Source organism: Mugil cephalus, chromosome 8, assembly GCF_022458985.1.
Source record: "Mugil cephalus isolate CIBA_MC_2020 chromosome 8, CIBA_Mcephalus_1.1, whole genome shotgun sequence".
Classification (NCBI taxonomy): Eukaryota; Metazoa; Chordata; class Actinopteri; order Mugiliformes; family Mugilidae; genus Mugil; species Mugil cephalus.
In genome coordinates, this window is record NC_061777.1 from 4956539 (window position 1) to 4981155 (window position 24617).

Sequence of the window (24617 nt, forward strand, 5' to 3'; positions counted from 1 at the left end):
CTAACGGAAAGTGCAGTGGAGCATGAACATTAAGCTATTGACAATGCATCAAAAGGAGATGACAGGGACAGCGCACAATCAATCACTATGCAGTATACTGTTATTTGGAGTAGCCCTCGGCTATTACAAGTGGACCCATTGCACAGAAAAAAATAATAATATATATATATACACACACACACACACACACACACTACAGTATGATAATGGTTTTGGGAGTATGATAATCATTTTGAAACTGACTGAGGTGGAGAGGCAGTTGGGGTGAAGTATGTGAAAAATTATATTACAGGTAGAAAAGGCGCATGTGTGTTGTGTGTCTGAGTGGAGTTTATCTGGGGCTTGGAAAATAAAAAATAAAAAAAAAATAATCGAGCTGGGATTTACTGCAGCTGAGCCACTTTTCCTCACCTGGCTGCATGCAGCTGAAGTCATTATTAAACTAAAAATATAAGCACATAACTCCTGTTAAAAATAGAACGCATCTTTGGCGCTGACCTCTGGCTTTGTGCAGCCGTCCCTGGTATGGGAATGATGGATGTGAGATATATGAAGATACATGACGACAACACAACGAATCCTTGGAGGTTTTTAAACTTAAAGCTGAAATGCTGTGTCTGGTTTCATTCAGTCTGTGTCACAAGAAGCTTTCCTTTAGGTTTGACACCGATCAGGCATAACATTATGACCACTAACAGGAGAACATTGACCATCTTGTGATAATTCAGTGTTCTGCTGGAAACTTTTGGACCTGGCATTCGTTCATGTGGATGTTACTCAGACATGTAGCATCCATCTAGACCAAACCAGACACCCCCACCCCATAGCAATGACACTCCATGATGGCAGCAGGATGCAGCCGGACACAAGCACACACAAAAATAACGGTTTAGGAACAACTCAGTAAAACCCCTCCAAATTCACTAGATCCCAAGAGTTCCCCCTTAACTGATGTAATAATGTAATACCTCCTCCATAGATGTATTTAGGTGTTTGTTGTTTATCTCTCATCACCACATCTGACGTCACCAACGCCCTCTTCTCATGTCCTCACAGCACGTACGACTGCCTCCTGGACGACCCCTTCAAACACGACTGGCCCCAACTTCCCGAGCTACCTGGCATCAACTACTCGATGGACGAGCAGTGCCGCTTCGACTTTGGAGTCGGCTATAAGATCTGCACCTCAGTGAGTACAGCCCGTTTTCAGATCTAACTTGGGAGCAAAACGGGAGAACTGGAGAAATTGGAATCTGCAATTTGCTGTGAGAGAGCCGATAAAAATAAGCTGTCATTCAGCCAACACTTTATCCGGATTTAGAATCGGCGGTTGAAAAGAGTAGAGCAGAGAGGTTCTGGTGAGCATTTTGCAGAAAGGCGGCTGGAGGTGTCGATGACACTCTTCGGAGAAACTGATTCCTCAATAAGAGCAGACTCGCATCAGCAGAAGCAGAATGTAGACTTACTATTTTACCACAGTAATGCCTGATATATTTGTAGTTCTCCACAAATACAAAGCAAAATATAATAATCCTGTCCCTATTTTGCATTTAGAAATAAAGTATCCCTGCAAAATACTGGGAAATTTTAAAAAGCTGCAGTTTTACAGCATTTTATCAAAAGTAAGTAAGTAGAAAGAACCTGCAGTATCTCATGAGATATTGATTATCTTTTTGTGTCACGCCTTGCAGGAGACAGCGTGCCCTTTTGCAATGTCTTTGGTACTGTAAAAAAGTACAGCATTTGCAGCGATGAGCCATTATAGATTGACATTTTGGACAGAAAGCGCATTTAAGGACTGGAACGAAACCTTGGGAGTATCTGATCTTCACTTGATGACCGAACTCTTTCAATTAACAGTGACAGCTACAGTTTCTTTGAAGGCGCACTAGTGGAATGATCCCACCAGAGATGAAGAAGGCAGAATCATTTGACATCAAATTTAAAAGAAAAAAAAAAAAAGAAGTCTGCACTGCCTGAGATTGAACAGGCTTCTGCTGCATCTCTCAGTTGATTGGCTTTTTACATCAGCTTGTTCCTATTTCTAAAACAATTCACTGATTTGAATATGAGATTAATTTTTTTACGCAGACACATGATTTTTTATTAATTTTTTTTGCATCATCTGCAGTTGAATACATTTTAAAATCCTTTACGTTAAGCTGTAAATGTTTGTATATTGCGAGTGCAATAAATGAGAACTGTTCCTGAATATAAAAGGGGCTGTCACAGTACATATCCACTTTATGTGTTCATAAGCAGTGATTTACAACACTGTTTGGTAATCTGCACCAATATTACCACAAGCAAAAGCTCTCTACTCATAATTTATAGAGGCCCTTCATCATTTGACATGGAGCTAATCTTAGATAATTCATTTATTGCTGGTGACGTATACTGCGTGGCAGCTCATCATGTCTCAGAAACAACAATCAGGGGTTTTGGGGACTGATCGATATTTCATTTCTTTTTGATTAAATATTTATCTGACGCTGAGATGTGAGCGCCATACGTAGAGGAACAGGAATTGTGTGTTGAGAGCTCACTTACCAAACAATTGGCGAGTTTTATTTTGGCCTGTGGTCAAGTAACACTTGATTGGCAACGGATGATTTGACCAGCCACTGTCAGCATTTGTCCGGTGAGAGTGTCACGAAAGGCTGCCCTCTCGAGTGTTGTGGACTCACTTTCTAATGGGGAACAGAAAGGAGAAAGGGTTCGTTTTGGACGCTAAGCGGCTTAGCCAATTTAGCCTCCTCAGGTGTCAGAAACCGATTCATAAGCTTTAATCTTCACTCTCATGTGAAGTCAAGAGCTCACAGTGTGGAGCCTGACAATCATGACGAAGGGAAACCTTACACTAGTGACTGTGGCCCATCTCACCTCCATATTCTATCAGTAATTATTAAGGATGATCAGAAAGCCTGGACTAGTCTGGCATAGCCACACTCATGTCTTATTAGAATATGAGTCTGGCAACATGGTATCTGGATTTCATTATGATAGAAGATTCTCTAATTGGATAGTCCTAATCATAATTCAACTCCACAGCTCTCAGATGATGTGCGTGACTATGTCGCTGTTACTCTTCTGTCCATCACCACATGAAGCACGATTTCATTGGCCTGGCAGATCTTATCTAGACGATAATTAGGTCCCAACGGAGTGGTTCTAGACCAACTTTCCCCACAAAACAAATCTAATAAAAGTCCATCTGGCTTCCAGCTTAGACCAGGACAGTATAATCTAAAAGACAGCGTTTTTTTATTGAGATAATTCATCAGTTTTTATTTGTGAAAACTTGGATCCAAGTCCAATGAGTGTCATTGCTATGGGGTGGGGTTGCCTGGTCTGGTCTAGGTGGGTGTTACATGTCTAATTAACATCCACATGAATGAATGCCAGGTCCAAAAGGTGGTCAATGTTATTTACTTATCCTCTCGGTGGTCATAATGTTATGGCTGATTGGTGTATTTGTCCCGTTTAATTACAAGTCATTTATTCTGCTGCCGTAGCTTCAGTTTAATCACCTGAAACAAAGGAAGCACTCGTTGGCCTGGGATGAACAAGATTATGACTTGCTGTGAAAAAGATGCAGGTTCATTATCTTCTTAGATCCACACAGTGGCACAGCGTATACCTGTACAATAACTGTAACAGGTTAGGGAAAAAGGAGCAGTTAAACTTTCAGCTGGAACAGGACCACCTACAGAATCCTCGAAGCTTAAGAGTCTTTCATGAACAGTTCAGTCAAACGTACACCTGCATAACTGCAGCATCAGACCCATTCTAGTATAAAAGATGACATGTGACCAGGGGCTTTTGCAAGACAACATTTTAACATAGGTGTAAAGAAATCAATATGTTCTCAAAATGTCAAATCTACAGTATGTAGAACAGAGGATAACTTAAGTGATGCACAAAAAAAAAAAAAAAAAAATATTTATCAGAATATCATGCAATCAGGAAAGCAAACCTCAGCCATTCAGCTGCTCACTGAAATGTAAACTGTAGGACAGACGAGCTAAATGGTGGCTCCAGATTTATTTTAAAGGTCAGAAAAGTGTCTGCACACCCAGTATTTCTGGAAGGGTGTGAAAAGAATAGCTGCATGCTGCATCAGTACATCACATTAACTATTCAGTCCCTGCAGACCTAGGGAGTCTTTCTAAACTCCCTTTATCCACCTCAATTTAGCATTTAACCTGTTGAACCTTCGTGTCTTCTGAATTAGTGAAGGATTTGGTTCCGTAGTCTTTGAGGCGTGTTTCTATTCATGTCTGTGCTTCCTACTGATAGCCCCCCTGTATCGGGCTACATCACAATAATGGCCCAGTCAGAACAAAAACGCCTCATCCAAAGACCTCAGTTGGAACAAAATGCCCCGATCATTTCCATAATCTGTTCAGTAGGAAAAGTACCACGTTATGACCGTGTAAAGAGTTGGAATAATACATTTCTGCCATGTGGGAGTAGGAGACAGAAATGTAGATGTAGCAAAACACAAGTGGTCCGTAACTGACACAACATTTTCATTAGAGAGATAATGATCTTTGAAGACCTTGCTGGTGTCACAGGCTTCAAGCAACAAGTTGTTCAAGCAAGTGTAGTGAACAAAGCCAGATTGGATTTGGGTCCATCCAGTAGTGGTGTGGTGGTTGGCACTGATGCCTCCCAGCAAGAAGCTTCTAGTGGCCTTTCTGTGTGAAGTATGAATGGATTGTGTCCCTGTGCCTCTCAGAGAGGTTTAGAAGCATGTGGTTTGGAGTCAGCCAATCAGAGAAGATCAAGGAAACAGCCTCAGGTGAATTGTGACCTGCTAGGTCCACCTCTGCGTGACCGCTGAGCGTAACTGATTTATTAGGTACCACAAAGACGTGGCCTAAACTCACCACCTGTCTGCAGGAGATAAAGGTGTGGATGGAGCACAACTTCCTTCAACTCAACAACTCCAAAACCGAAGCGAACCTGGTCAGCGCCCCTCACCAGAGCCAGCGGTCATCCATAACCAGACTTAGCTGCTGGAAATACTAATCCCAAAGGGATCAATAAAGTTGAGTCTATATACAAAAAAAGGAAATAAGAGAAATAAACAATGTGCAATAAACGATAAACTCGTAACAGATTAAATTACAAATTACAAATATTGCACAGTCCTCTGTGGCCTATTTCCTCTTCCCCAAGTGAGGAGTTGTAGAAGCTGATGACATAAGTCTGTTGGTACTGCACTTAGGAAGGAGCAGTCTCTCACTGAAAAGGCTCCTCTGGTTGCTGATGACGGTTTGCAGAGGTATCGTCCATAATGTCCAGCAGTTTGTCCAGTGTCCTCATTTCTGCCACCGTCACCAGTCCAGCTTCGTGCCGACTACCGAGCCAGCCCGCCTGATCGGTTTATCCAGTCTGGATGTGTCCTTCTTGGACACTTGCACCCACAGACTGGTAAAACATCCACAGCAGTTTGCTGCAGATGTTGAAAGATTGGAGTCTCCTTAGAAAGTACAACCTGCTTTGCGTCTTCCTGTACAGGCGCTTGGTGTGTGTTGTCCAGTCCAGCATCACCGTCTCTGGCTCCAATATCCCTCTCTCATCAGCAGTCACAAATCTTGGTGTAAAAATTGACCCTCAACTCCCATATCAACCACCGCTGCTAGACCTCCATCTATCACCTCTGCAACATTTCCAAATTCCGTCCCTTTCTCTCCCTCTCAGATGCTGAAAAGCTGGTCCATGTCTTTGTCCAGGCCTGTGACAAACACGATTATGAATTGATTGCACTTCTCAGATTCACACAGTGACCTCAATATAACACATAGATGAAGTCAAATAGAACTGTTCCGTGGCTTGAATGGTATCCCCCTCTGTGGCATAGCATATTCATCCCCGACTGGCCTCAAAAGCCTCTATGCATTTGTCTCCTATAGACTACACTACTGTAACGCACTTCTCATCAGGATCCTTAGCACGAGCCTGCAGAGGTTCCAGTACATCCAAAACTCTGCAGGTAGGATGTGCACAAACATAAGCACATTACCCCCATCCTCCACTCTCTCCACTGGCTTCCCGTTTCCACCAGGATAGAGTATAAGGTCGCCCTCCTTTTCCCTCCTCATAAAACCAATGCATCCATGGAAATACCCCACTGCCCCAATGCCAAGTATCTTAATCAACGCTTATATTCTCATGGTCTAAAATACGTGTTTCCATTTGTGCAGGCTGTATCGTAACTTCATTGATCAGGACTTTCAACATGAAAATGCAACATTTAGAAAAATGTCACAAATTAAAAAAAAATAAAAAATCAATTCAATTTTATTTATATAGCGTCAATAACAACATAGATTGCTTTGGAGGTTTCAGGCCATTTTTTTATAGCATCTTGAGACAAACCTGAAGGTGACAGTGGCAAAAGAAAAACTTTTGTTTGTTTGTTTGTTTCCACCTAATCTGTGGAGGCTCCAACGTTAAGTCTTGATTTCTAAATGAATTGCAGGAATTTACATTGCAAATTATTTGACTTCACATTAAATATCTATGATCAAGAACTTCTAACACACAAACCCCATCCCAACTGAAAACAATGTCCAGCTGAATGCCAGGTCAAGCAGCTACTCATTTTTATTTTCATCGTCATAACAAAGATTTATCCCAATCCAGTGTTGTGGTTCTGCAGACTAAGCCTCCTCTTGCCCAAGTGATCAACATAGATAAACTGCTTGAGTCGCATTTTTCCTCGACTCTGATCTACACTCCACATAAACAAAACAGAGGCCCGCCGCACAACAGTGGTGCAGCAGCGCTCAGCAGATTCATTCTGTCACAGTTTTTGATGCGTTTGTTTGCAGAGTTGCAGGCAAGACGACAATTAGCTCGATAGAAAGTTTATTCCAAACGTGCACCAGGCCAAGATGTGACCACGGCGGCAGACATGTTCTGAAACTCCTATTAATCTCTGCAGCATTCAGATGCTGTCGTCTCTTAGCTCTTTCTATCAAGTCCTAATAAATGAGGTGGGCAGAAGAAATAGATGTTAATCACTGCAAAGGTAAACTGAACAACAAACATCCTGATGCCGTTATTGATGTCATGAGTGGAAACCTGGTTCCTCCAGAAGAGGAGAATATATTAAGAAATGCCTCTCTATAAAATGCAGAGGATTAAAACTACTGATGATAGAAGATCTGTTCAAATGAGTTGCGGGACCAATTAACACACATTCCTCCCTCGTCTGGCTGGTGTGTACATTATGCAGAGAATAATTCATGGCCTTCAGATTTAATAAAGCCACGCCAGCCTTGGGGACCTTATCGTTTCAGTTGATGTCATGCTTTAGTTGTGCCAATTCCCAGACAAATTTAGAGTTAATCAAATTTCCACAAACTATTATTGAACAGTGGGATGTTTGGGCTCCTGGGAGTCCAGTTGTAACCTTACCCAAGATTACAGAATGGCACCGAAGTTTGTATGCAACCATGCAACTGAGAAATGGAACACGCATACAGACACAGTACAGGGAATACGAGGGCTGTAGAGTTCACGCGTTGTTGGGTTGTGGAGGACAAAGTTACTTCTCTGATCGTAACGTTTTCAAGATGTGTGACGAGACGTTTAGATATTTGTAATAAGTGCAGAGGTCGTCTGTGATCTTAATCCCGTGCGAGTTGGCCAGGTTTGTAATTAGTGAAGAAAACCAGTCCACATAAACACATAAACAAAGGATGATGATGCTCTTAAAATAATCACCCTCTCAATAATCATCACCATCGATATTTTCACATCCAGACTGATGCTTCAGCTACTTGAAAGTTCAGTTTTTGAATTATTGGATATCTGCTGAAATGTAATGTTAAATAAATAAAATAAATAAAAACTGACTTGTGGTCTGCAAAGTCCACCTCTGCATGAACTCTGAGCATAACTGCTTTATTAGGTACCACGAAGAAGAAGTGGCCTAATGATGTGATGATGTTGACAAGTACCTGAGTAAGCGCTTATCTTCTAATGATCTAAAATACACGTTTACATTTGTTTACATTTTCTGCATGAATATGAAACATTTAGAAAGAAAAGTCCTATGTCCTGCAAGACTAAAGGGTTGACACTGGGATTAAGTTTGAGCCGATGATCAGAATGTCAATAATGAGAAATCAGTTTCATTTCATGCTTTGCTTCTCCAATTCCCCTCTATTATCATTATTATAATGATAATCATGATATCAATCAATGATATCATTAATATAATTAATTGTATTGCATATATTTGATTGCTTATACGTATTTAACTTGTTTAAATTCTTATCATTTGATATGCTATTATACTACTAATACAACATAAGTAGTTACTACTACTATCATTACCATTATTAATGTTATTGCAATTGTAATCACTATATTCATAATTTGCTTTGTAATAATGTAATAGTCAACACCAACCTTGCACACACACGCACACTTTGTGCACACTTTTTCACATCTGTATTGTCCATTCCGCTATAAAAACCAGAAACAAAAACAGGAAAAAATAGATAAATAAACAAACATAAATAAAATAGAAACGTGGCCACTTTTATGGGACGGAACTGGCTTTGAAAAGCTTCCACCCAAAGAACACCTTCTAACTGTGTTAGTCGTCTTTTGGATGGAGAAGAATGGACTGTGGAACACTTGCAGTACATACAGTACACACAGTACCTTTGTAGTGAACCTGCTCTCTTAGCAACACACTGCCTTAATGGTGTTTTTTCACAGTAGTTGTTAAAGTTAGTTCTGACAAGCCTTTGTGAGTTTCCTTTTCTGTATAGTGTGGGATGTGATGCACTTTCTCACAATACATGAAAAGAACATTATAATGACCTGTATGTTGGAGTGAAGCTAATTTATGAGTTACATATGAGTTTTCGTCAAATCGTGTTGCATCTAACTTTGGTTTCTGTTTCCGCTTTCCAGTTTCGCACATTTGATCCGTGCAAACAGCTTTGGTGCAGTCATCCCGACAACCCTTATTTCTGCAAAACCAAGAAGGGGCCCCCACTCGACGGAACGGAGTGTGCTCCTGGGAAAGTATGTTTTTCCGTTAGACCTACGGTATATGCTATAATACATGGCACGAGTACACCCGACTGTAACAGGCTCCATCATTCTGTGAAAGTTTTCCACTTGATTTTGAATCCCTGCTGAAGGGAGCTGCTTCCGTTCAGCTACAAGAACATGAGTGAAATCCAAGGGCTTCCTCCCACTCTGTGTTTAAATGAATCCCAAAGGTGTTGGGATGGAGTAGTGGTTGAGGCTCAGCGGATAACACCCAACACTGGAAAACAACCTCAGAGCAGACGTATTCTTGGTTAGATTTACTCAGTGGAGTGAAGGCGTTCGTATTTGGCTGACTTTTCCTCCCTCCTGCCGCCCGTTCTTTCCATCCAGTGGTGCTACAAAGGTCACTGCATGTGGAAGAATCCCAACCAGGTGAAGCAGGATGGAGTCTGGAGCTCCTGGACCAAATATGGTTCCTGTTCACGCTCCTGTGGGACTGGGGTTCGCTTCCGGACACGTCAGTGCAACAACCCTGCGTAAGTAGCCAAAGCGACAGTCTCGTGGTTGAAAAAAAAAAAATAGTTTGACTTTTTTAAAGGAACAGCTGGATGTCTTTACTTCACATTAAGGTGGAACCAAGAGATGGTTACCTTTAAACTCGGTTTAAAGACAAGATACAGAAAAAGAAGATGTAATGCGTTGTCTTTCAACTCACAGCGCACCTAATACCTCTATGCACCAATCAGCCACAACATTATGACCACTGACAAGAGAAGTAAATCTTATGACAATTCAGTGTGATGCTGAGAATCTTTTGGAGCTGGCATTCGCTCGTATGTGTACTACCCACCTAGACCAGAACAGATACCCCCACTCCAGAGCAATTACACTCCTTGATGGCAGCAGCCATCCCCAGCAGGATGCACTTCGGGATCAACTCAAAAGCTCAACGTAAATAGCAGCACCTGGCATCCAAATTCAGATTCAGATCACAACCTGATCGAGTATCTGTGGGATAATCCACAGAGGCCCCTCCCCTCAACTTATAGGACCCAAAGGCCAACAACATTCTGTTACCAGACACCACAGGACGCCCTCAGAAGGCCCATGTCCGTTCTCTGATGAGTCACGACTATTATGGAGACACAATACAAAATAAAAAAAGCTAAATTTGCATTTCCACCACTGTTTCGTAATCTTTATGTTGAAAGTGAAAAAGCAGTTTACACAGAATACACAATACTTTGTATATGCCCTAATCAGGCATAACATTATGACCATCTTTCTAATATTAATTAATGGCTCAACAGGAGTCTTTTTATCATGTCTCTGAACAGATCCCTCTGTCTTAGCTTAACCTAAAAACTGTAGATAATCGCCTCATGCTTCCAGGTTCATATTTCCTGACACATATCCTGCAGCAACATGAAGCATCACGTTTAAATCGAAACCTAAGGAGCCAGTGTGTCATTCATTTACACAGTGTACAATCAACAGTGTCACATTTGCCTTGAGGTTTGTCATCAGTGGAAATGCTTTTCAAATACTCTGTGGCAATAATTAAGGGAGAATCTTAGGTTTTCAAAATGTGCATTTTACATTTAGTACATTGTATTAATTGTACATTAAAATATGGAAGAAGTTGATATAAATTATGTAAGAACATCTTGAAAACTTGAAGTAAATAAATCACAGTGGCCTGATAGCTTGTATGAATGCAGAGTGATTGTCAGTTTGCTTCATTTATGAATCCAAAGAACTATCTTAGCCCAGGTGTTCATGTGCATGTTCACTTTCTCGGTTTTAAAATATCGTTTGATCGTCTCCTCTCATGTTTATCTCTTTCCTTCCCACAGTCCCTCCAACGGTGGCCAGGACTGCCCGGGGGTGAACTACGAGTATCAGCTCTGCAACACAGATGACTGCCCCAAGCACTTCGAAGATTTCAGAGCCCAACAGTGCCAGCTCCGCAACTCCCACTTTGAATTCCAAAATGCCAAACACCACTGGCTGCCCTTTGAGCATCCCGACGGTAAGCCAGAAAAATGTCAACAGACTGTTTTGTTGGAGCTTGAGGCTGGCGTTTTTTTGTTTTTGTTTTTTTAATGCCTCAATGGAAGGATAAAAGTCAAGGAGGGCAGGAGATCAGGACCCAGTCAAATCTGAAGAAAGACGTGCGTACATTCAAAACAAGGTCTTTGCAGCGGTTCACGTGCGTTGTCGAGTCTTTGGTCGAGCTTTCCCTCTTTTTCCTCCCTTTTTCTTTATTTTTCTCTCTCCTGTTGCTGTGCTGGTATGCAGCATTTAAAACCACCCGACCTTAAAAATCTCATATCACTACTGTGCAATGCCATAAACTCAAACTGATCTAAACCCATTTTTCTTTATCTTGCCACATAGAGCTGTTTGCCACCTTATTCCACCTAAACTGGTCACGGCTCTCACGATGTCACTCATGTAGGAAATCAGGGAGGCGAAACAGTGAAGTAGGAAGCCATTGTTCAGTGCAGCACGGAGAGCTTTTATGAAGTATTGGGTACAATTTGACAATTAAGTGCAAGCGAGAGCCCGAGGATCATATTTGAAAGTATCAGTTCAGAGTGAAAAGTGAAAAGCTCTCTGAAAATACTCCAATACCAAGGAATGAGAAGGGAAAGTAAGAAAACAGCAGGTCAGGACCTGCCTGATCAGTTTCATTTTACTTCTGTTAAGGGCGACATTGGGTGTTGCTTTTATCTTATTATTTAAGCTGTATGTGTTTTTGATTGTTACATGCAAAAAAAAAAAAAAAAAAGTTAATTTTTTTTGCAGTCCAAGTTTTACTTAATGCATTCTCTGCTACGTGAGCCTGGAAATCTAAATGTTAAAGAAGATGAGTAATTAAATTCAAGCCAAATCATTAATTACTCTATACTGTCTAAGAACCTCTGCATTTACTGTAAATAAGAAAACAGTCGTTTCATTGCGCTTCTCCTGCTACATGTTCTTGCCGTTTCGCTTTGTAATAATCACTAATCTGTCTCCTCGCAGCCAACAAGAGATGCCACTTGTATTGCCAGTCGAGGGAGACGAGCGATGTGGCTTACATGAAGCAGCTGGTGCACGACGGGACGCGATGCTCTTACAAGGATGCCTACAGTATCTGCGTGCGTGGAGAATGTGTGGTAAGGATGTTCAAAGCCCTGCGCACTTCGTCATACACATTAGAATCTGCATCAGGTAGTCATGAAGCGGCGTGTGTGCAGGCTGTGTGGCTTCTGAAAGCTTTGAAGGGTTTTATTAAATGACTGTGAAAAGTGTTATTAGATCGAGAGTGCTCACTCATTCACTGCCGCATAGAAAGAAGCTTCATAAGAATGTTGTGATTCATTACTGCCAGTTTGTAGTGAGATTACTCTTCTTACAGACGTTAATTGAAGAGTTTTTAGTGTATGTGCAGATGTGCAATTAGTGCCGGAGACGCTTTCTCCTAAACTTTAACGTATGTACCATGGTACAGATGATTGTTCAGCTTAACAGCTTAATTTAGCTTTTGGTCTAAGGTGTAATCACGGTGAGAACTTTGCTTTTCTTCCCGGCCAAATCATCGGTCTTGCTGTGTTCCTGTTCCCCAGAAAGTCGGCTGTGACAGGGAAATTGGCTCCAACAAAGTGGAGGACAAATGTGGTGTTTGTGGTGGAGACAACTCCCACTGCCGCACTGTCAAAGGAACCTTCACCAGAACGCCAAAGAAAGCCGGTAAGAATACATGGAACAAGTTTAAAAAAAACACAGTTTTATACGTGAACCTTTTCTTTTCTCAGCTCATACAGCTTTCTGCATCAGTGGGCGAGCAATACATGTTAAATCTCTTTGTGACTGGATAAATATACTGTTTCGTCCTTTTATCAATGCTACTTTGAGAAGTTGGATGTAATGCAGTGTGGCTTGGCATTAGGTTCAAATTCAACTTTCTTGCATATAGTACAGGTACATATACAGTGAAATGCAAAAATGCAAAATGTCAGTATTTTACAGTATTAGGCTACTATGCTTATACACACACACACACACACACACACACTAACTAATAACTAATATCAATATTAGGGCTGTCAAACGATTACATTTTTCATTCAGCTTAATTACAGGGTTGCTGTGGATCAATTTTGATTAAAGATTAATGATATTTAATCGTGATTAATCGTGATTAATCTATATTAATTGCGTTTCATTTTGCATGAGCAAACAGACCCAAGAAAGAAAGTAAAATATATATGCACTTAATGTGTTTAACACCTTCAACAGTTTCAACAAAAAAACTTAACTTTTTCTCTCTCTCTTTTTTTTAAAGTATATTTTTTTGGCATTTTAGCCTTTATTTGAAAACATAGTGGAGATAGACGGGAAACAGGGGCGGGGATGGCATGCAGGAAAGGGCGCCCGGTGCAGGATTCAAACCAGGGCCGCCTGCAGAGAGGACTGTAGCCTCAACACATGGGGCGGGTGCCCTGTTCCTCCTCTTTCAGCAGCTACTACAACTTGTTGACATTGTCTGAGAGGAGAGCTTCTTATTTACAATGTTGCCTGCAACTGAGAACAATCTCTCACACGGAACAGTGGTTGCAGGAGTGGCCAGATATTTGCAAGCCAACATTGACAGCATGTCTCTGTCTTGGTTTGTCTCAGGCTGGGCGATGGGTTAGCCCAAGTGCTAGCAGAATCCCTGACCAACATATGCTTTGCGTTAGTGTGATGTTTTAAGTTGGAAGTTCCTTGATGAAAAGAAAATTCCTTCCTGCAAAATTTGCACAATACTTTGTTCTGTCTTTGTTTTTTCCCAGTCATTTACTCCTTGACTGGTGTTATTCTATATTCAGCATCAAACATAAATACACTTTAGGAAAAGGCAGGTACAATACACAATATTCAGAGTTCACTTTGATTATTATAAAAGAACATATCAATATCACCCAGTGAAACAGTGGGTGTCTTAGGCACAGATGAATGTACATTTTTTTGTGGAATTTATTCGCCTTAACAAACAGAAAATACATCAAAAGGAAGAATGATAACCCTTGAACTGTTTAAACAGTCTGTGGAATAATGTATGAAACACTTAATGCATCGTGAGGTGATCATTTAAGAAGCAAGCCATCATTGAGCTTGGTTATTACCTTCACCCTCACCTCATATCCTTTCCCGGCGCCTCCCTAAATCATTCAAGGTGCCTCTGATGTTAAATCTTAATGGACACCTGCTCCCCAATAGAAGTCTGATTGTGATCCCGTATTGTTGCAGAGAAATGTGCTCCTTATCTCTCTCATTTTGATGGAGATACAATTGGAGCTATGAGCCGTGTAAATATCTTGGGCGGAATTTCCTGCATGAAATATGAGCTTTAGATTTGAGAGGCCCTAGTTTGAGGAAATTACATGTGGAGTGCAGTATTTCTCTGCCTCAGTAACTTTAATGAAAGCATGCAATCCTTTAAGCACAGATTAAAAAAAAGCAAAGTGGCAAAGGCCTATATATCTAGATCAGCGAGCAGATACAGCCCGTTATCTACATGGTGTACGGTTCATTTTTAGAATAAACTATTGTTTGACTGCTTTTAACATCTGAAAGACAAAGCTACTAACTAATAAACATCCCCGCTCTTGCAGAGGGCTAATTTGGAGTCTAGTATGAAACTGCACTTCATGTAAAGAGGATAAATGTCTTGGCACCGGAAAGATTTTTCCAGTATTACACATTTCAGATTGATATAGTGAGCCGCTTTAAACATGCAGCTGGACTCGAATGAGAAGCAGGCAGGAAGCTGGTAGCTGACTGTGTTGTTCATTCACACAGCTGAGAGCAAATACAACAATAACCCCATGAACAATAATCATGACTGTTGCAAATGAGCTTACTTAGCGAGAAGAGAAAAGACGGTGATTGCACTAACACCACTTCTCTGTATGCTTCAAACACCTTTTAAAGTAGTTAAACAGACAAATGTAAAATAAGTTTAAATTTACATAGTTCAATAGCACAGGATACCAGGAGTAATAATGTTAACTGAGAGGGCTCTTCTGTTGGAAAGGGAAAGTGAGGACAATCTATTTTGCAGTGGCCTGCCGAAGTGAAGGTGTTGGGCTGCATGTCATGACTCGCTGCGGTGCTGTTATCTCCTTTGAAAGGACTGTAAGCTGTGTTTCATTCAACACTGCATACTAATTCTGCTGTAGGCAGGGTTTGAGTTAAGCTCCTCGGTTCATGCTTTGCATTAGAGACGGGAGTTTGACAGTTTTGAACTCAGAGTCTTCTTCCTTATTTTCATCCGTATCTATGTCCAGTCGTCCTTCCGTAGTCAATAACTGCTTATCCTAGAAGGTCACGAGAGCAGAAGCTTATCCTACCCTGCAACAAGCCACTTGAGATAACAGATTCCTAGTTTACAAATAACTGTCAGAGTAGAATGAGTATCTACAACTTATTTAATTCTCCATGCTAACGTCTGCCCTAGTGTCCAGCCCATATAGATTTGCATGGATTTCCATAAATCAGACAGTCAATATTTGTTCAGTATCATAGAAAAATAATTTACAATTTTCTCCAATCATCCTGGGGCCCCTTCAAAAAATAAGTACATATGGTTGTAATTCACCGAGAGTCCTCCAGCATAACATTATGACCACTGACTGGAGAAGTAAATAACATTGAGAATCTTGTGACAATTCAATGTGCTGCTGCCACCTGGACCAGACCAGGCACACTCATCCCATTTGAGGGAAAATGTAAAGGAACTTCCTCTTCAATCAATCTCAGAAGGTCCTAACAGATAACATTATGTTCATCCTACATTGCACATCACACAGACGCGCTGAGCCGAAGGGAAGAGGCATTTCATTGTATGATTGGACCGGCCCCGTGTCAGTAGTGAAGAAAATAACCAGTGGACTGCAGACCAGTGTGTGTGTCAAGGACGTGTGGTTAGGAAATAGATTCTTTTTTCTTTTTTTTCTTTTTTTTTTTGCTGATTGCATTACACAGGCAGCGAACCAAAGTGAAATGAGTTTGTGTCTAACACTGTGGTTGGGTCTACTGGCTTTATGGGCCGGTAAGCCCAAAAAAGTGTCGGAACTGTATGCTAGGTGCCCAGTCCATCCCTGGGGTAGAGGCACAGCAGGGGTTCACACACACACAGTAAAAAGTACTGCAAACAATTAGTGTGCTGTGTGGAACCAAGGCTGAAGCTGTGGAGGTAGAATTGTGCAGCAGCTGTCGATCCCTTTGCATTGATGCATGTTTTTCTCTTTCATAACAGTAAGGCATGCAACAGAGTTAGTAAAAGATATTAAAAGTTTGGGACCAGTAATTTATAGTGTACTGACTGTTGGAGCCAAGTAACACATTCCTCAAAGTGTGCTATCCGACTATTAAAGACTACGGTCTTTTACGAGACCAGTCTTGTCAGGGAATGATATTCTTGTCAATCAGTGCAAATACAGGGGGTAGGTGATGTAATTATAGGGTGGCCATGAATAATACATCATTTTTGTTGCAATTCATAGACTTTCTTAAAATTTAAAAAGCGACCCTGCTAGGATGTCATACTTATTTGCATGCAATTATAGGGGTGTTTATGAAAAAAAACACCTCCTGCAGACCTTCTAGACACAGAGAGAAGTCTACAGAGCGGCTGCAGACTAACACAGAGGTGTACCGACAGTCCGTCACTCCGAGCAGTCAAGCTCGTCTGAATAAAAGAGCATCAAGATTAATTGACAGAGAAATAATTGAGTCCATATTATTTATTAATATCGTTATTTCATTATATTTTACACACAGTTTAAAAGTTCATTAACATTGTGTGCTAAGCCTTTATATAAACGTCTTTAACTCAAGGAGGTTCCTTCAGGTTATCTCCTCTCTGCAGCCATACTGTACATAGTGTGCACACACACACACACACACACACACACACTTAAACCAATTAAGTGTTGGTTTCTACAATAAAAAGTTTCAGCCACTCTGCAGTGTTAAGATGAACCGATGCATTTACTTCTACGGTTTCATGATGCCTTCAAGATCCATTCTCTGCAGATTTCTCATCAAACTGAGTGAAAGTGAAATTATATTACAAACGTCAGTGGAGACTTTCATAGAAAAAGAAAAAATGAAAATGGACTTTCTGAGAATTGCGGCGCGACAGCTTCATGAAACCGTTTAAGAGTTTAATTTGTTGTAACTGTGATCCTTAACACATCTCTCTCTCATTTAACCACTCACATTTTCAACAGGGAAACAGTTAAGCAAGAGAGCCCAAAAAGAAACCCCTTTGTTGGAAAACACAATATGCAAGTATCCAGTGTTACCAAATCCCTTGCAACCCTCTCTATAGCCATTTTCCTGTCCAGCTTGTAGAGCAGACGGATGCCTAACACTGTAGAGATCTGGAAAATGATCTATGCTGCTGTGTCTTCTGCTCCTTGTTACTAATTAAGAGTCTGCTTAGGTTCATCTCCGATGTCGTGCTGTCACGTCTAGAGGACAAGAAGTCGTTTTTTTTTTGGTTTTTTTTCTCAATGATATGTCTGGTCTTTTAATGTAGATGTCTCTTGGACCATTGCTTCAGTCTACAGTCTAACAAACTAACTTTAAAGTCTTTGTGCAGATAAAAATGTCACATTAAATAGACCGGCAGACCTTTGGAAGCAATCTGGGATGTTGCTGGCTGATTTACTGAACCTTAACTGACATGTTGAGGCTTGGTTCAACCCAAGACTCCACATTCACCGGTCCATTTTTTGACAACAAGCTTGTGTCTCTTAATGAAACTGTCTTTTCGGCCACTTGCAGCTGTGGGACTGGATGTTCTCTAATGCTGCGTTTCCATTTCCCCTAGGCACGCACAAAACCTAAATATTGCAATAAATATATATATATATATATTAAAAAACTGGTAATGGAAACAGATACATTTTGAAAAACCTTTTAAAACATTTTTATACTCCCATGAATTTTTCACATGAATCATTATAAAATTATAGCACAAATGTGCAATGGAAACATCACATTTTGTCACCGGAGATGATGCAGGAGGCCATGTGACCAGTTCATCTGAAGTCCATCTTCCTCAAAGTGAAGTCTCGTGTGACAAGATGAGACTTTACAAGAATCACAGCTCATTCGCAATATACCTTTTAATTGAAACGCATACAAAGAGCAGCTGATAAATTCAGAAATATCGCTTTTATTTTGCAATAAACTGTAATGGAAACGCAGCTTAAGAAGCGAGACGTTAGTATTCTGCAGTTTGACCCCCCACTCCTTATTCTGTCGCCTGTTGCAACCTTGTCTATGCCCTGCAACAGAGTGCCAGTTTATATCACTTCAGTCACTCCTGTGCTAGGATTCCCAGAGTGTTTTGGCCTGTCTGTCACATCCTAGGGCGAGTCATTACATCCCTGCATTTTCTGGTGACCGGCAAGTGCCACCATGCCACAAAATAAATAAATAAATAGTTTGCCTCCTCATCCAGTGTGAATTCCTCAGGTCCCTGCTATGCTGACTGAATATGTGTCCACTCTGCTGTCGGTGATGTTGTTGCAGAGAACCTGCAAGACATTGACATTGTGATTATTGAAAACTCTGTAACTCTGACTAACTACTTTATTTCATTTTCAAGGGAAAACCAGAGGAGCCTTCTCTTTGCCCAAAGGAGCTCGAAATGTGTTTTTAAATGAAACTGAGGACTCTAGAAATGTACTTGGTGAGTCACTGTAGGTTTGCAAGTGGTGGACATCCGAGGCAGGCGCCGACTTTGCTGGCAGGTAGTCTGAAAACCCCTGTTGCCCACGCTTTATTGAAACTTCCGCTCAAGGCTCTTTTCATTCACATCCTCTTACGCACATAGTCGGGATGAACATGAGTGAAAGGAGGCCGAGTTCATTGAGAAGATTATTTCCTCGGATGACAGAGACAATGGATATGAATGAGTCTCGGCCCGTTTCAATAAAACGTTTCACTTGCAGGCTTTGACAGAGAGGAGGAAAGCCGACTTTTTCTTTTCCTTTAACTACTTCAAAACGTCTTAGTAGAGCAAAGTGGCCCAAACTTCTGCAACACGCGTGATGTCCACCTCTGCAAACAAACTGATTGTTCTTGTACCTGCTCAACTTACCTCTCCCTGTCTTATCTTTCCTAACACCACCTCCTGCTTCTGCCGCTACAAACTTGGCAAAAGGTTACCTTAAGATGTTTCTCGTTCCTCCTGGAGCTAGACATGTGATCATCCAAGAACATGAGGCCTCCCCTCAAATTCTTGGTAAGTGTGACTTCCCATCACAAACACATGTATGAAGCGCGATACACACAAAACAGCTCATCTCAGCCCTCCCCCGCGTTTCCCTGGAAGACTAATGGGAACATATTCTGTTAAATCATAGATAGATTTTGCATAATTCATTCCTCGCAACCTCCCAGGCTGACAAAATTAGACTTCTTATTGCACATTCATTATTCATCAATTTATTAAAGAGAGATTGCTATTTTGGACTCCCGACTGTGTTGGGAGTTTTTTCCCCCCCCAATTACATTTTCTACAGTAAGGTGAATTCACAGTCGCCGCCAAGAAACGAAGGAAGGAAACAGCCTTATTCATGATGACCAGTGTAATAGAAAAAGACAGTATAAAATACCTTCCTAATTATTATAACAGAATGATCATCATGTTAAATAGGAGCAGAGATGAAGAAGAGAGTCTGTGCAGTAATTGGTGGTTAGTAGAGAAAAACAACACCATGACCTGTTTTTCAATTGTCAGTCACCATTTAGGACTGATTCCTCTGTCTGCTGATTGATCACAGCTGTGTTTATTTGTTTGTTTATTTAATTGGATCCCCATTAGCTGCCACCAGGGTGGCAGCTACTGTCCCTGGGGTCCACACACAGAACAAATCATCACATAAGACAACGTAAAACAAACAAATCACATGAGACTCAAGAAATATGTACAATAACACATCCGAGAAAACATGAAGACATTAACAAGTGGGGAAAAAAAACAATGCAAGACAGGAAAACATTAAGAAATATAGTACACAAAGTCAAACAAAATAAACCAAAACTATACATCACAGTACATTAAGCTATAATATTGTGTTTTTTAAAAAGTTTTTTAAAACTTGCCTTAGTCAGTGCTTCACTAATCATAGCTAGCAACCTGTTCCACAGACCTGCAGACTGCATCTGTTCTGGGTCTTGGTTTCATAAAGAATCCCTGGTAGCCTGCCTGGTATTGTAACTATGCTGATCTCTCACATAATGTAGTTGTGAGTACAGACTGTGTAAATCTGTAGTCTATATGTATAAAAAAGGTATATCCCATAATTGTCCAGGGCCCCAAGTAAAATACATTCAATTCGCTAGGATTTTCACAAAGAAAAATGTTTATTGATGCTGGTATTCTGGTGACACAATAGTGAATAAATCACTGTGGCTATAAATCATCACGTATTAGTGTAACAATGACAACAATAAGCTGCATTGTGAGTGAGTCCTTCTATTCATTTGGTTTATCTGAGCTTCTTAGTAAAAGAACAACAAAAGAGTGAGCACAAAGTGGATTATCAGTGCAGCTCAAAATTATTCAGTTCATTATAAGATTAGGAGATATAAAAGTTGAAGTCAAGTAGCAGTTCAACAGTGCACGGGAGGCTTAGATTGACAGGTCTCAGCTAGTGTGGATCCTTGTGTGAAACGGTGCGCTGTTGAGACACCTCCTGTATCGATGAATGAGTGAAGTACTGAATAAAAGATAACGTCTTCTGCCTCCATTTATACCTTTACTAAAATATGTTGGATTCACATTAATGTGTATTTAAAGAAATTCAAGTTTTTGGGGGTAATATATATATATAAAAAATGTCTAATCAACCAAAGATGTTGCGACCCCCCCCTTGCAGTACCTCCGCAGACCCCTAGGGGTTGCGGACCCCCTGTTAAAGACCTATGACTTCATATAAAGATATCGATTAATGCAGGTTTGAATTAACTACTTAGACCCCCCCCCGACTGAAAATACTGAAAGAACATGAAAGTTCAGAAAAAAAAAGAAAAAAAGAAGACAAATTATTTATTCCCTGTAAACAGACCAGTGGAGGATCCATGCGTACAGTTGTCAGGTGGATGATTGACGGCATGAAAGCGGAGCCTAAATATTTTGGTTTCATGTTCCTGTTGCCTGAAGACAGCATGATTTATTTAGTCGATCAGTCCATTCCAGCCACCAGGTGAAACAGGTCAGTATCGATCTCCTCAGCCAGAGGCAGCGTGATGTTCAAAGAGCTCAGTGAGATTAACATTACAAATAAATAAACATTACAAATAAATAAAGAAATGTCTGGCTGGGACATGTCTTTGACATAGCTAAGGTAGCTAAACCGAGTCAGATAATAAAGTATAGTAAAGAGAATTGTGTAAATACACACAGTCATTTGTGGGGTCATTTCTGTGAGGACATTCATTGACATAATGCAGTTATAGTCCTTTACCCTAATCATCTCAACTGAGTGCCTAACTCTAATCATACCATTAAATCCTAAAAGTCTTATCCCTCAAATGTCCTTGCAAAGAAGTGAGCACTGGCCAAAATGTCCTCACTTTGCACGAACGCACCCAGTGGTCCTCAGAACGATGGCTGCACAAGAACAAACACACTGGAACACACAAAGTGTTACAAAAGTGGATTTGTACATCTCGTATCAGTCTTAGAATTGCTACCTCAGGATGACTTGTCATGAGGTGATTCCATGACATTTACACAATTTTCAGAAATATCACCAAGAATGTTTTTCGAAAAGTAAAAAGATTACATTGATTGAATAGTTAAAAAAAAAAAAATCCTCTTAGCTGATGTTACTACGTCTGTAAATCTTTCTGGTCTCTCATGGCACGTGAAGCAGTTACAAGGAAAACTGCAACAGGATTAACTTTTAAGACTTGTGGTCATTTAAAGGGAATTTAATTTCACTCTGAAAACAGATTTCAGTTGGAAATAACAACCATTGCTAGCAAATGTATCCAGCAACTGTGGCTAATTAACACTAAGTGGGTTGGTTGAAAGTGCAGCTTTTAGAATAATAAAAAAAAACTCAGCATACGAGACCGAATGCTTAGACTAGACAGACTTATACTGGTGCAATGGCTCACAGCACAGCAGGAATACTAAACAGAAACAGTATGTCCATGCACACAAATGTTCTATAAAAAAAGATGGGTAAAGGATAAATATATTGCACAAAAAACAAACAATTACAATCCAGTCACAAAACAATCCTCTGAAACAAACGCTGAATTTCGAGGAAAATTCCTCTACTTCGTTTGTGAAAACTCAAATAGTTGCATTTTTCTCATGAACATATACAACCCTATATAATGGCGCCAGAGCTCATAAAATAAAAAAATAAAATGGTAACTATTAGTTTAGGAAGTTAAAAGACGTGCCAAAATGTGAGGCTTACATTAGTGGAAATACATAAGCCACTAATTAGCCCCTGACTCCGTCTTTGGTTTAGGAACAAAAGACACTCCAGAATCAAAGCCAACACTTGTCAACCGACCTCATTTGTGTCTTTGTTAAGAGGAGCTTGTCACCAAATTGTTTGGACGTCTAGCCTTTAAAAAAAAAAAATTATAATAAAGTGGCTTTTAATGTCAGTTTAATTTACATAACGCAAAATCACTTGCAAATCTACCTTAAAAAGCTTTGACTGAAAAGCTGATGGGAATAGAAACAATCACGTTCAGTCCTACGCAGTCGTGACAAGTCTGCCTGAAGCAGTCAAGATTATGTTGCCATTATATTATTTGCAGTTATATTACAGTCGACCGCCTACAGCCTTTTCTAATGTCAATCAAAGTAGATTTGGTGGTTAGTTTTCGGTGCCTTAATACAAGGTGGTGACCCCCATTGATTTGGGATAATAGTGATGGCATCATCATACTAATTTGCCTCCTCCTGACTTTGTGGAAGTCATAATGAGCTTTGACATGTTTCACAGCTCTGTATTTTATCAGTCAAGGTACCTAAAAACAAAGACAGAAAGATTTAATTTCTCATTAATTCTGAGATGAACTGTAGAAAAATAAGTTTATTTTTAAAATAAAGACAAAGAAAAGAGAGGAACTTTATTCTTTGTACAAACTGCAAACAGAACTTGAACATTTTCATCCATGCAGGCCTGTGCTCCTCACGCCTTTCCTCAGAATGTTGCTGAGTTTCTGTAAATTCAAGTATATCCCTCATTAACTCTTGTTTTGTGCTGTGGGACGTACACACACGAATATTTAATGTCGATCAAATTTAGTGAGTTGTAGGGAGAGTAGGCGAAAAAGCCTTGGAAGTGGGAACCGAGTTTAACTAGTCTCAACATACGCCACAACATTATGACCACTGACAGGAGAAGTAAATAACACTGACAATTGTGACAATTCACTGTTCTGCTGGGAAACTTTTTTCGTTTGTGTCGATGTTGCAGAGACGTCAGCCTACTTAAAACAAGTTGACGTTTCATTTTTAATCATTCCTATACGCCCTTTGCATGATTCATTTTAAATTCATCATAAGATTAGGAGATATAAAAGGATCTCTGGCTTTCTTCTACTTGGTTATTATCAGATCAAAAAAAAAAAAATAAAGACGGTAGAGCGGCTCTGGGATTATTGGTTTTATGTTGGTTAGACTTGATTTTCAAATTCTTTGCAAATATACGTATGTATATACCGATCAGGCATAACATTATGACCACAACAGGAGATTGAATTATCACAAGATGGTCAGTGTTATTTACCATCTTGTGACAATTCTGGACCTGGCATTCATCTATGAGGATGTTACTTAGACGTGTAGCACCCACCTAGACCAGACCAGGCTCCTTTGGTTTACAGCAGCCATCCCCAGACACACACACACAAAAAACACAAAGAACCTGACCTGGCCTCCAAATTCCTCCTTGTTTCCATCGTCACAGGGTTTCACTTCTATGATTACTAGGAATTTTCACCATTATAATTATTTAGAATAATCAAATCATTTGTATGGTGTGATTGCTTTTACTACGGCGTTCACTTGTGGCTCCGGATGGGAAGAAAAAAAAAAATTGAAGAGACAAGAAGCCACTTTAGTCCTATAATAGCAGTTGGGTGCTGTCATGTAGAGTGTACTTCTGACATACGATGGAGTGCCTTCCTTTCAGAGCAATTGAAAGTCTTATGCTTGAAAATGGACTGTTGCAGAAACATAATTATTCATCCTTCATTCCACCGCCATTGTTTGTGAAATGACAGGTTGAGATGGATCGCTTGGACATTCCTGACCGGCTTACATTTGTCCATGTGTCAATATTTCAAATGAGCCAATAATTAAAATCAGTTCATTGATCATGAGTTGTGATATATATGACTCACCGACGTCCAAATAGCTGACAGAGCAGTAATGAAAGCTAGTGACTGATAATGCTTTCCCCCGTGTTTGGCTGTTTGTTCATGCAGTGTGAGAGAGATGGGTCGGCTCAGCCAATTTATATACAGAGGCAAAGTGATATCAATTTACATGATAATGA

At 40.3% G+C, this 24617-nt stretch overlaps 1 protein-coding gene across 1 annotated transcript in view; it reads left to right on the plus strand.

Moving 5' to 3' along the window:
* Positions 1-24617, plus strand: part of adamts3 (ADAM metallopeptidase with thrombospondin type 1 motif, 3) — a 157030-nt gene that overhangs the window by 113093 nt on the left and 19320 nt on the right. Inside the window, exons 10-16 of the mRNA XM_047592550.1 lie at positions 1057-1189; positions 8944-9057; positions 9418-9563; positions 10884-11059; positions 12058-12191; positions 12642-12765; positions 19241-19321. Of these exons, the coding sequence (XP_047448506.1) occupies positions 1057-1189; positions 8944-9057; positions 9418-9563; positions 10884-11059; positions 12058-12191; positions 12642-12765; positions 19241-19321 (908 nt within the window). The remainder of the gene's footprint in view (positions 1-1056; positions 1190-8943; positions 9058-9417; positions 9564-10883; positions 11060-12057; positions 12192-12641; positions 12766-19240; positions 19322-24617) is intronic.